Genomic DNA, 13,507 nt, shown 5'->3' with positions numbered 1-13,507 from the left:
TTGGGCATACTGGGGCTCATACGTCATCCCGCGATGGCCCGAGAAGTTCTGCGGCGAGTTCGTGCCCCCTCGAGCGGCGTTGAGGTCTTGTAGAAGAGGCGGCGGCGTGCTTCCCTGTCGAGGCTGCGCCTGTCCCGTGACGGCCTCCATCAAGCGCTGCCGGTGAGGAGACGGGCTGTGGTCCGTGGTGCCCGGCCGCGCGCTCTGGCCGTCGCTCGGCCTCCGGGGCAGGCCAGCCGACGGCGGCGGCGGCGGCGCGTCGCGGGACGACTCGCTGGCGCTGCTCGGTGACGGGAGCTCATACTCCTCGGCGTCGACGCCAAAGATGGGCTCGTAGTTCTGCAGAAACATCGCAAACACGGGGGCCGGGATGTTGAGCGTCGGCGAAAAGACAATGCCGACATTGCGCACCGTCATCTTGTTGATGTCGGCGTTGTTGATGATCCGGATGAGGAACGCGAGCAGGTACTTGAGAAGCGTCGCGTTGGCCAGCGGCAGACGCTGAACCAGTGCGTTCAGCGCCGCGACCTTGTCCTTGGGGCTCGCCATCTCCGTGACGGACAAGAATTCGTTGTGCAGGTCCCTCGTCAGTATCGTGGTAGGCAGCTCGCGCAGGTACAGCTTCAGGAGCGACGCGATGGCGTGGATGTCGTAGAACGCCTCGTCCGTGATGAGGTTGATGTCGCCTTCAATGTTGAAACGCTCCCGAATCTGCTTGATGACCACGTTGGAGCCGCTGAGCCGGAAGATACCCTCCTCGAGAATGGCATTCTTGGCGTCCAGGTACTGGATACATCTGTACACAACGGCCGGCAGGGGAACGTCGACATCGACAGGCGAGTTGTATCGCACAGCCTCGGCCAGGTTCGCTCCGAACACCTGGCGGACCGGTCCTTGGTACCCTGCGCCCTGTGGTGGCGTTGACGCGGAGCTGCCGTCAAAGAGCCCATCCGAACCACCATCACCAGACGACCTCGTCGTCTTCGGTCCGAAACCGAAAAAGCTCCTCTTCCGCTGCTTCTTCTCCTCGTAGCTGGGAACGGAAAGCGCCTGCGGCTTGTTTCCCCACGAGGACGAGTCGGAGATGACGTGCATGTCCTTGGGGCCAGAGATGACCATGGGCGCCTGCGCGGCCTCGTTATGGCCTGGGTGCTCCGGCAGGCCTCCGGATGTTTTGGGTCGTCCCGGCGCCGAGTGCGGCAAGTTACCTTGGGATGTCGAATCATATCTGACCCCAATGAGGCTGTCCGAGTCGGAGGGCTGGTGGTTGGAAACCCCTGGCTTTCCCTTCTTCTTTTTCACCATGTTGCGCTCCGATCCGCCCGAGCCATGCCTGTCGTGTGTGTGGTCCTTCCCGGACCGGCCATCTTCTTCGCCAGGCTCACGGTAGTCAATCCACCGGAGAAGGGCGTCGACCCACTGATCCCTCTCCATGTCACTCTCCGCACAGAGCACGTGCTTTACGTGGCTGCTCGAATCCTTCTTCTTCGGCTCCAGGACGAGGAACGCATGGCGGTACTGGTTGTCAAAGTCATCGCCATTCGCGCCGGAAGCTGGCGACTGGCTTTCGTTGTGCTGAGACTGCTTGCCAATCTGAGCATGAGGCAGCTTGATGGTGCCAAGGTGAGCTCCGCCGGGTGCCTCAAAGTACTTGAGCTGAGGTCCATCCAGCACGAAGAAGCGAGCCTTCCAGCCGCCAAAGTTCTTTCCCCTCTTGGTCAGATAGCCGCTGCGGAAAGGTCGACCACCGGGGCCGGCTCTCGCGTTGGCTGACTCGATGATGTCGGGGGTCGAAGCTTCGTCCGAGTTCGGAGGCAGAGTGTGAGTGGAGAGGTATTTGCACAATTCCGTCGCGGCCGTCTGGTCAAGCTGCGTCTCCAGGATTTCTTCGAGGTAGTAGTCTAGTGCAATGCGGCGAGCGTCAAGTTTCGCCGGTGCGTGTCCGCTGAACAGTGCCCTATCAGGAGCCTTGATCGTCACGGTCGAGCAATTCTTCAGCTTCTGGTCGAGCTTAGCGAGAGACGCAAGATCCTTCTCGACGCGCCAGAGTTCTGCACCGTTGGCGCGGCTGAACACAGCCAGAGTGAACACGGGGTCCTCTTCGAGTTGTGTCAGGGATAATACACTGGCTCGTGAAGGCTTCATACGTGACGAGGCAACCTTGATCTGGATCGAGGGCAGTGCATTTGGAGGGAGGAGGAGGTCGGGATACTCGTCTGTGACAAATCCTTTGAAGACGCGACTGCGTTCCGTGGGGCTTGTGCGTGGCTTGTCTGAGTTTGCCTGCCGGTTCGTCTCTGAAGATTTCATGATAACCAGTGGCTGGGGGCTCTTCAGGGACAATGGCTCGCCCGTCATGTTCGGCGGCGAAGCCAGTGGTGTGCCTGGCGGGAGAGGAATCGGCTGCCGCGGGGGTCTCGGGGATAGGGGGGCGGATTGCAGGTGAGATCCTGTTCGAGGCGTCGTCAACGAATTTACGTTTCCCGACGGCGCAGCGCCGAACGGGCGGGGAGACTGAGGAAGTCCGGGGCTCAAGGGGCCAGTGACTACAGTGGTCTGAATGCGGTCTCCAGAGAGAACGCCTGCGAGGGATGCCGGGCCGTTTTGTTGCAGCGCAAGCTGCTGAGGGATCTCTCTTGGGCTTGGCGGTATGGCCTCCGAGCGTCCGGGGTGCTCGGGCTCTGTGGGCGTGCTCTTCTGGCTCTGCGACTTGCTCTTCTTCGACAAGCTACGCCTCTCTGCTTCCTGTTGGGCAAGAATCTCTCGCATCCTATCGTCCTCTTCTCTGGTCCTCCGTCGACCGCGCTTGGGGTCAATGTCCCTGTTCACTTGAAGAATGTCATCAAAATCGGAATCTGTCTCGTCCTCGTCAAGAATCACACTTCGTTCCTTGTGAAGTTGTAGAGGCGCGGGTGGTGCTTTGCGGGGCGGGGGTGCCGGGAATTTCGCGAGACCCTCGTCCGTCTGAGGGCTGGCGTGTGAAGCGGCAACAGGCGAAGGAGGTCCCACAGGGGGGTTTGGAGGAGGCATCCTGGGCGGTTTGCTTGGCAAACTTCGAGATGGCGGTAGAGCAAGGTTGAGCGGCAGCTCTTGAAGCTGTCTTTGGTCATCTTGCTGTCGTGCGACCTGTTCTGCCTTCTCTTCCGCCTCATGGTCGTACCGATCGTACGCATGCTCCTGAGGCTTGGGCATTGTGTGAGAGGGGTCGAGCATCTCACCCACAGCCGATGGAGGGCCATTGTGTGGCTGGTCGGCGGGGGGCGTGATCGGGTACGGGGCCATGGCGAGATCGATGGGAGAATGCTTTTGGCTGTCGGAGTCGAGGCTAGGGGAGTCGGGCGCCGCGGGCTGCTGGTCGGTCGGGCCATGGACATCCACCTTGGGGACTGATCGTCCCAGAACATCGGCAACGCTTCCAGACTTCTTCAAGGCCGCGGATTTGGCGATTTCTGGAACGGACATGACCTCCTTCAGCTTTTTACGGTACTTCTCCTTTTCCTTCAGTGACCGTTCCAGGTCCTTGTTGAGGCCAAGAATCATAGCGCGCTGCTTGTCGACGAGGCGCCATAGCTGCGCGTTCTGTTGCGCCTGGGACTGCTTCTCCTTCAACAGATACTGGATCACTGCTTCAGGGCTGCCGGCCGTCTTGATGAGGCCGGCAATATCCTGTGAATCGGTCTCGAGCTCTCGCGATCCCTTTTGCGAGCTCGTCTTGGTCGCAGCGGATATGGCGGAGTCCATGGAGGAGGTTCGGGGGGCACCCTTTGTCGGCTCTGCCCGGGAAGCAGCCGAGGGACCGGCAGCCATGCCGGGAGGCATCGGAGATCTCGGCAAGCCTATGACAGCAGGCTTGCGGGGCGCAACAGGGTCGGAGACACTTCGACTGTCATTCGTGGCGCGGGAGGGTGCGTTGGGTCTGTCCAGGGATTGTGTCAGCGAAACGGGAAAGGCAGCTGGGCGCCGGAAAGCTTGAGTCGTGACGAACGATGAGAATGTCGGATCGGGCGTCGATTTTCCAGAGGAGTCGCTCTGGTAATACGTCCTCTCCGTGGCCAGCAGGTCGTCCAGCTTTTCCCTCGGAGAGCGCGGCTCGTCGACGGGCGACGTTGGACTGTAGGGGATGGCGGTCCTCAGGATGGGAGCCGTCGCTGGCGCTGGGAAGTTTGACCGGCTTGGCGACGGGCTCGCGGCGGACAGGGCGGCCGTCAAAGAGAGCGGGCTGGGTATTGGTCTTCGAGCAGATCTATGGCGCGGAGAGCCGTGTCAGTTGGGTACCACAAGGCTACAGTCGTGGGATTGTTGCACGACAGAACGCCAGACATGAACGGCGAGGGAAGGTAAATATGGGGTAGGAGCTTCGTTCTTGGGTTGCAAGAGAAGACGGTCAAGGCGAGAAGGCCAGAGAGGAGTGCTGATCAGGTCGTTTCGCAGGCGAAAATGAGAACGCGAGACGAGGTGCCGTTTGGCTGACCGAGAGACCTTGCGGAGAGGGAGGTGAGGGAGAGAGATCGCGTACCTTGTGGGCGGTGACGAGAGAAGACTGGTGGTCGATGAGGCAGGGAGGGTATTGAGGACACGGCCGGTGGTTGGGCTGTCATCAAGCATCGACGAGGAGGATGTCGGAGAAGACGATTGTTGACGGTGTTGACGAGGGGGCTCAGAAGCGGAGGTGACGGAGGACGAGCCATGGGCGCCCTGAAGTGCATGCTGCGACATGGTTCCCAATGCAATAGAAAGATGGGATGGGATTTGTGACCAGGGGGGGCGGGGGGGCGGCGAAGAGCCCACGCCGCAATGGGGGGCCGAGGCTTTGGGGGGGGGGATGCAGGGCACTCAGCGAGGGTTTCGAGACGACCGGGTGACCGTGATTGGCGTTGCAGGTATCACCACGTCGGCTGCCGGCTCATGCAGTCGCGATTGCGCTTCTGAGACGCCCAGGCGCTGGTGCTACTGTTGTGCTTGTTGTCGGGGCCCGGGTCCGGCGTCTGAAGTTCGTGATGTTTATTTGGGTGGTTTGGCGTTGGAGTACAGGCTGACGTTGGAGGGGGGGGGCGTGTGAGGAGGAGAAAGGGTAAGCTGACAGTTGGAAGGTACGCTGGTGGATCGAACCGGAAACCGGCAAGCAGCGAGATGAGGAGGTAGGGATGCCGCGAGAGTGAGAAGAAAGAGAGGAGAGATGGGGGACCCGTCAAAGAAGAAGAGCTTGGATGGACTCTTTTTTTTTTGTCCTGTATTATGCTGTCGACTTGGGTTCAAGCCTGAGTGATGCTGCAGTGCAGGCTAGGAGGCACTGGGCTGACCGGGGAAGTGGAACGTGCAATATGCAGCTAACAGGGAAGACACCAAATTTGTTTTACATCCTGTCCTAAGAAGGGGCTTGGCGTCAGGGCCACCAGAGGCACCCAACTTGATTTGTGTTTACTTGACGCGCCTCACATCAACCTTATTCCATGCTATTTGTATCAATAGCAATAGCAAGCCATCGCAGAGGACCCTGGAGACATTCGGTCATACCGAACTTCAAGCATCCTGGCGAGCGGATGAGGTTACGCTGGCTTGACCTGGCAAGAAAAACAAGTGACGGGGCCGGAATGCATCTGTCGGGGCGTTGCACATGATGAGTTTCACTTCGTGGTAGCGACCAAGGTAGGCACTTGAGGTACCTATACCTGACCATGAGGCATCTGCCTGCTGTAAGGCAGTCGAAACTCCACCAAGCTAGAACACTCTCAGGGAGTGGCCCATTGGTAGCATCGGTCGAGGCAGCCGCTAAGACTTAGTTCATCAGCCAGGGCGCCTAAGTCAGGATGCCAGTGCCAGTGCCAGCGCCAGCGGTCCTTCGCCCGCCCTGCCCGTGCCATGACGGGCAGGAAGGACCTTCCCGTCTTCTTGGTGCTTGGGTTAAGCACCAGCCGGCCTACCAAACATGTGAGGTGTGGGCTCAAGTCGCTGCTGAGCAAAAGGGTGGGTGGGTGGTGATTGCCACGCGACCCAGAGGCTCCCTGCCTCCTCCAACTCCACCCACTGGATACCGGGAAGGTGAGGATGCTCAAGTTTTCGCATCAACTGCGTCTGCTTCCTCCTCCACCATCATCAATATCATCATTCGGGTTCGTCCACTTATGTGCGCGAAGCTTCGCTATCCCTGCATCACACTTCATCAAGTCCTCATTACCGGAGATTTTATTTTAGCCCCCCCTCCCCCCCCTCTCCCCCTTCATTATCTCGTACTCTCAATGGTCTCATCTAGGGCCTCTGCGCTGTTACTACCCCCCCCCCCCCAAGACTTTTTACCAAGTATTACTCCCCTGTTCCTGATAATGAGTAGTGCTCCCATGGCCAAAACCGGACCAGAACGACATACATGTACACACAAAGGCCACCAAACCTGCCCCTGGCCCCAGGCCAATGCTTAAGCCCCAGCACACGAGGAACAGGACCCAACAGGAAGGGGAGAAACCAGCCCCTAATCAAATTCCAAGACCAGGGGGTGCGACCATTCACGACTGCTGCTCCGTGTTGAGGCCCTGGTCCGACAGCCACATCTTTCCCCATCAAGAAAAGCTCAAACGGCACTTCCCAGGCTCCCCCCTCGTGCCAACCTCTCAAGCACTGTCCATAATCTCTTGCGATCTACATCCGTCCATCATCTCATCATGACCACAAGACTACTGAGATGCCGTCGCCTCGCTCGAAGCCTCCGCCCAATCTCGTGACTGGATGGCGTCGATAGCGCGTTACGCCGTTACCCTCATCGTTCTTGTAGGTGCATCGAAGTTCTGGACACTAATCCGTCAAACCTCAAATACGTCTTGGACTCTTGCTCGACGTCTTTGAAGGTTGGCAGAGCTGTGAAGCGACGTGGTGGAAAAAAAGACCGAATCGCGAGGGGTACCACGAACAACCCCTCAAGTTCTTTGCGACCTGCCCAATCAACCATCCTGATTCCACCCTCCAACACAGCGTCTCACTGAAACCCAAGGCGGTGTGACCGCCCAGCCGAAGAACAGCGGACCTGTTGTTCGCCCATCACGGCCTCTTTCCTGCACTTTCCTCCGTCTTTGGGTTCATCCGGCATCTGCAGCGGCCGCGTTTGGCTTGGGGCTGTCTGTGCCGTGTAGAATGATCGTCAGTGCCATCCCACGTTGGCTGCACGAGCTAGCGGGAGTCGAATTTCAATCACCCTGTATCGACCTACGAAACGGGCGCTCCTTCACGTCTGACGAAAAAGGGGGTTCCGCTCGTTCGGGCCGTTCAGACCAGCAGAGTCTATTTGTTCAACCTCAAAGGAAAGCTCTTGTGAAGTCTGAGAAATTGTGTCCACTCCAACGGAGGCTACGTCCGCGCCTGTGTCGCTTTCGAAGTCATTACGAGGGTCGCAATGTTAGAATGGACCCGCCGGTGGTGGAGGCCGTTTTCTTTCTCTTGTGCCAGTTCTGCTAGTGAGCCACAAAGGAGGCAGCGGCCGGGAAAGGAAAAGAAACCCAGGAACACACGGACGCCTCTCGCCCCGCATTCTTGAGGAACCCCTTTTCTTCTGACGCCTCGACCACGGCCAACCTGGTCAATCCGGGCGCCTCTGCAACCATTGGGTCTTGGGACCCTTGCTGACTGGCAGCTTGGCTATCGATGGCCGCCGCCACACTGCTTGTCGAAATGGGGTCAGCAACCGCCTGTAGCGCTTTTCACGCCTGCTGACCAGTCCGCTCTAACCAGGCTGAACGTGAGGAAGATGACAGTCACGATCGGATCACTCCACCGCCCCTGAAGCGAGATCTACGATATCTATTGCGACACCTCAGACAAGCGCCAACCAGCGATGGCCATGGCCCCGCAGGTTTACTTGCACCATGTACTTGCCCATGGCCGTTTGAAACAATCAGCAACCCCCAGGTAATTTTTCGACACCACGGAAATCAGCCTTGGTTTGTGCCAACAGCTCTTATTGATTTCAAGAAGGACGCCCACCTTGACCGCCTCTGTGCTCGGGATGACGCCAGACTGGATTAAATGCAGAATATGGCGGCGTGCACAGGTCTGATTTTTGCTTGTCAGGCGCTGGCTGATGCATCGCGAGTGAACACAATCTAGAGCGAGATGCCGCTACGCTCGTCCCGAGCCCTCGTCTCATACCCTGTGCCCAGGCATCACAGCGACCCAAGACAAGTCCACGCGTCGACCAGCCGAGACCAATCCTGATCGTGCTCACTTCTGAGAGTGCATTTCGTCGCGTCATTGTCCGACGAACTTAGTGTGATGCTTGGATCTTATTTGGCCCCGCGCTTTCCTAATGGTTTGGCATGTGCCAGTGCTCAACGCCCGGCCCCGATGGTTTGGGTGCTACCCTCCTTGTTTCTCACGAATGCATTCCGTGAAAGAATTATACAGGAATATCATGACGTGTTGAATGAAATGACAAGCATTAAGTACTCCTGACACCATGCTCGCGCCGCTTTCTGAGATGTTACACTCGGCGAGTGCACACCATGCTGGGGGATCCATCTGCGCTGAGGCAACCGTCGTCGTATCCAAAAGCCGGCAATGGCACATGCCGGTGTTGTAAAGAGATCAAACCGAAAGAAGCTTCTCCAAAGCCAACGCAAGATCCAGAATCTCCCCTCGAGCCCTTCCCAGATCTATAGAACATGGGCCGAAACACAAAATTTACCTGCCAACGACGATTCCATCTGACCTTCCCAAGCCCCCCCCCCCAGGGATGTGCGTGTCGCGACCACGTTTCATCTTGCTCCTTCCGACGACTCACGACCTCCGCCCCGCCTCCGCGGTGAACGTCTCAGCCAAAAGGAATAACAATGACTCGGCAGCCCAGGCAAACAAGGAGCCTTCTTCCTGACGTGGCTCTACATTCTATCTATTTTGGCTTTCTATGCACCTTCACCTTGTGAAGGAGTATGAACCTAAGAACGGACGCGCGTGGCCGAAAGAAAAGTCAACCGCCGAATGGGATGATAGGGCTGGGCGGGGCTCCTTCGGACGAGACGCACCCGACTCACGGACGTCGTAGTGTGACCTTGCAGTGACGCAAGGGGAGCATATGTGTGGAAATAATCCGGCTGGCGGTTCAAGGGCGAATCGTACGACCGAGGGCAGGACTCCAGTGAAGATCCGAACAGCCAGCCCGGATATCGTCCGGTCCTCGAGACACATTGTGTGTCTTTGTCAATATAGGCAGCCGGCATGGTCCTGGGAAGCCATACACGGCGTGATTTTGCTCTTCTTAGCTCGGCCCTCCGCCAAGGGAAAAGTCGAAGAGACCACCGCCAAAGTCGACCATATTCATAGACCCTCCCGTACTTTCAAGGGTCCCAGAACTGCGATGAAGAAGTTCTGGCGCTATGGTGTCAGGCTGTGGAAGAGTAGACTGCGATACCTGTCCATAATTTGCCTGCCCAATGTGCTCGTTCGGAACATCCATGAGGAAGCTTTGTGATGGGATTAGATGGGTTCCAAGATGCTGGAACGCTGCATCCGTGGTTGGCGCAACAGCAGTTACTTGTCCGGGAAGGGGTATTGAGGCTGTGGTCAGGAGATCGAGGTTTTCTACCGCCATGGACATCATCCCTACCGAGGGACTATGGACGATTCTGACGTCATGGGATAGCTCTTGGCCAGGTCCATTGGCCAGTCTTTTGAGCATCAGGACGACTTTCGTCACTTCCCCCGATACTGTGAACTTGTCCTCCAACATCTTTGGCCCGGGTGGTAAGTCTTCTTCTGCCCTCGCTGAAGTGTCTGTTGAAGCTGGGATTTTGCCCGCGTGTGCAGTGTCAAACAGATACGGCAAAAAGTCACATAGCACCTTCTGTGTGCTGATGGTGATAGCCTTTTCGAACATGGCCCGACTCGGCGACGCTGGCGAGGGTAGCAGCTCGGCTGCGGACGCTTTCCCTAAAGGGTGAGGCTTCTCGTTGACTGCTTCCTGTGCGGTGGCGGATACTATTTCGTCATGAATTCTCATCGCATGAGAGGTGATCGCGTATCCGATAGCTTCAATCGAGATATGGGCTTCAACTGACACTTTGTTTTAGTAAAGGGATGAGGACTCGGCAGTGTCGGGTTCTTACAAGGATGGTCTGGCGGATCAGAGTCGGGAAACAGGATAGTGTACACTTTTTTCCAGAGTTCTTCGGCCCAAGCAAGTCGCCGTTCGGGCACCCGAGGACGCTTTCTGGCGGCTTGTTTGATGGCTAATTTGACCTCGGACCACTGTTCATTTTCCATGATGTGTTTCGACGAGCCACTCTTTCCCTGGGTTGTATGAATAGATCGAAGGTGTTCCCTGTAGCAGCCTGTTAGTGGGATTAATTACCAGACGCTTACTCTCCTGAATTGTACAACAGCCAGCGAGCTCTGGCATAGGAGACCAAACTTACCTCCATAGATATCGCGGTCGATTTCCCCTGGGATAGCAGGCAGAGCTCACGGTTTGTCTCTCGCCTCTAGAAAATTTCCAGTAATAAGGGCAAGGCCATGGCAGATCCTCTGCGGGCGTTTTGTGCTTCCCTGAGGTGTCTGAAGTAGCCTCATTGCCTTCATCCTCGCCCTCGCTGTCGCTGTTGCCAGCCCTCTCCTCGCTGTTGCCAGCCTTCTCCTCGCTGTTGCCGGCCTTCTCCTCGCTGTTGCCGGCCCTCTCCTTGCCTTTCCCAGAGTTTTTCTGACGCTTCGTGCTATGAAGATCGTCTATACTTCGAGGCCTTTTAGGGCCAGCTGAGGATGCGTCTTTGCCGGAATCGGCTGGTTGCGACGAGGTGGGCGTCTCTTCCAAGTCGTTATAGTGGTGCCGGCTCTGACCGTCAGTGTGTGGTGTGCCATGATAGACGGATCCTGAGGCCTCGGCATCCGAAACCTCATCGGTCTCTGTTATCGAATCATCGATTGGTGATGTGCTCTGGAGTATGAAGTCACCGGGGGCTTCTAGAAACCGTTGCTCACGTACTGGAAGCTGCTGTATCGACGCAATCAACTTCTCAGCAAACTTAAGATCGTTCTTGTAGACCTTTCGTAGGAGCGTAGCGAGCGACCCCCCGGTGTCTCCATCCTGAGAGAAATCATCATCTATGACAGAAGGGCAGCCGTCATCTTCAATCTGAATAGACCCCAAAGTCGCAGACGAGGCTGCTTCTGAGTGTTTATGTTCCGATTTGGCCGTCGGTGGTGTGAGTGGCTGTTGGAGACCTTCGACAACTTGGGTACCGAGTCCCGGCGGCTTTGGAATTTCCTGCATGGCTGATGGGTCTTCTATTTTGGAAACGAAATCGTCAAATCCACTTGTCAATTTCCGGTACTGGCTTCTGTTGTCGATCTGCTGGCCCGTGTAGACTATCATCGACGATGTACGTCGTTGCGCAGGAATCACTTGTGTGATGCTGCGTTCTGGGTACAGATCTCCGGCCTGGACGTGGGGACGACTTGCGATAGTCTGCAGCAGGTGTAAGATATCAGAACAGTGCAATCGCTCATCGTAAGCGTTCGGGGCAGTGTTGCGATCGTGAATTGGGACACTGGACATACCTTGGTGACATGATCATCTTGATTCAAGAAGATGTGCTGAAGTACGCATCCTATGGGATCATCTTTGATGGGTTGTTTGACATACTTTGTTACTTCTGACGAAAACGCGTATTGGCAGTCAGGATGCAACTTGTGAGGGCGGTATGATACGACTGGGCTCATCCGAAACAACTTGCGAGGGCGGTGTGGTGTGATTTGGCTCATCTTGTCTGAAGCACATCGGCGCGTCTAGCCTCGAGGTAGGTCAGATGCTGTGTTCTGAGGAAAGATAGGAATTGAGATTGCATATTATATTGAGCAGACGGAAAGGCTAGTAGTATGATCGTTTCTCCCCGCATTTGCAGTAAACTACCTGACTTTCTCGAAGCCTGGCGATTAATTTCCACTTCCTGGTGTACAGAAAGAAGCAAGAACTAAATTGGGCTCACTTCGCAGGTGGCCGGCATTGTTGTCCATCAGCACGATCTAAGTTTCACTCGGCAGGTCCAGTGACGTCGTTCCTCCAGTGACGGTACGCCTAGGATGCATTTCTCGACGACGTTGAGTTAAAAGGACAAGCACTCTTGGACATCTCTCTCTCCTGAGAACTTTTCAGTCCTTGTGTCAGATCCCCGCCCTTGCATGCTCAATGCTGCAGTCGTTTTCCGTATCGCTCATGGCCTTAGAACTGCCTGGCGTCGATGAATACGTAACGATTGATGTGCGCTAAGTGATGGGTGAGGGAGGGGAGAGGGTACCGCCCCCAAGTTTCTTCTTCTGTATCCATTCCCCATGAAGCCGAGAAATCCTGGTCTTTGCAGGCGATAGCACCACATCCATCCATTACTCAGTAGCCTATTACCCAGCACAAGCTCCGAAGCCTCTCCATTTAGAGAGGAACACGCGATGGGCTCCAGCCGGGATGAGACGCCACTGGCGCATGGTTCGCCAATTGTAGACCCGCATATCACCGACAGTATATGCCCCGTCTTTGTAAATCTTTGTGAGGAGATGATAATTCATTATCTATTCATGTAGGAGATGAGACTGGTACCCTCATTTATCTGATACTAGCCGAACATAAGTTGAACCACTGTACGGGTGGTGTCCCAGATACCTCTGCTTTTGAATAATTGGACTTCCCATGGATTTACACGTTCTTGATAGTATTTTTACGTCGGAGACAGACTACAGCAGTCTGAATGGGTTACTTCGGTACCCAATTTCGGTGCCAAGGTTCAGAAGTTGGTCGAGATTTAGTTCTAAAGGCCTCCCGTGGTCATGGATAGTAGAGCAACACAGAACATGGTTGTGTATGTGTTTGTGTTTGGGCGGGGGTGAGAGGGCGAGGCGGCTTACGTCGACACGAGCTGACACCTTTTCGCTGGCATTGCCCATGGCGAGCTTGGAAACCACGACCGACTTTCTCTCTGGCGCCGAAGTCTTGGGATGCAGACATCCCCCGAAGCAACAGACAACATCTCTGAGTGATTGTAGTCGAGCACGGCCTCGGGCATGCTGTATTCATCGTCTTGAAGGGCTTTGTAGCTAAGCGGACAACTTCACTGCTTGGCACGCAAATCGTGTTCGCGTTTTCTTGAAATAACTGGGTCCGGGCACTGCCCACCATCGAAGCCGAACCCACATTGGACAATAGGGGAGCTCAACAAGTCGAACAAGACGACATGAGTTTGTGGAACAGCCCTGGACATAATTCAAGGGATTCCGTGTTCTTCAAAAGCGGAGGCAAGCGGCCCAGCGAGTACAATCTTGACCTTCCGCTTCTTGCGCAGAATTGTTGGATGATGTGCGCTAGGCTGGCGGTTCATCAACATAGAAAATTAGCTGCCTTATCTAGCTACAGTATGTTCCCCTGCTAAACCCCACCTTGCGAGGGTGCAGAAATGCGGTTGAAAAAAAGAGGGATGCCAGAAAACGACAGACTCTTCGGGCTGGATAGTTGTCGAGGGGCTTCACGTGCGTGGTATGATATTCC

The 13,507-nt window shown here is 56.1% G+C and overlaps 2 protein-coding genes across 2 annotated transcripts; both read right to left on the bottom strand.

The window, feature by feature from the left end:
• Positions 1–10: 10 nt before the first annotated feature.
• D7B24_006875 (uncharacterized protein) lies at positions 11–4,716 on the bottom strand (the record flags this gene model as incomplete). The annotated part of the gene is made up of 3 exons (XM_028640995.1): positions 11–3,916; positions 3,986–4,243; positions 4,517–4,716. Coding segments are annotated over 3 exons (4,364 nt in total), but the record flags the coding sequence as incomplete, so codon positions are not given.
• Positions 4,717–9,809: 5,093 nt separating this feature from the next.
• On the bottom strand, positions 9,810–11,530 carry D7B24_006874 (uncharacterized protein; the record flags this gene model as incomplete). Its single annotated transcript, XM_028640994.1, has 3 exons — positions 9,810–9,940; positions 10,065–10,300; positions 10,395–11,530. The coding sequence occupies 3 exons, from the start codon at positions 11,528–11,530 to the stop codon at positions 9,810–9,812; spliced, it is 1,503 nt and encodes a 500-aa protein (XP_028495016.1).
• Positions 11,531–13,507: the final 1,977 nt, after the last annotated feature.

This window comes from Verticillium nonalfalfae (genome assembly GCF_003724135.2).
Source record: "Verticillium nonalfalfae strain VnAa140/NRRL 66861 chromosome Unknown scaffold_50, whole genome shotgun sequence".
Lineage (NCBI taxonomy): Eukaryota > Fungi > Ascomycota > Sordariomycetes > Glomerellales > Plectosphaerellaceae > Verticillium > Verticillium nonalfalfae.
The sequence above is the reverse complement of the archived record's forward strand: the minus strand, read 5'-3'. Positions and strand labels throughout refer to the sequence as shown.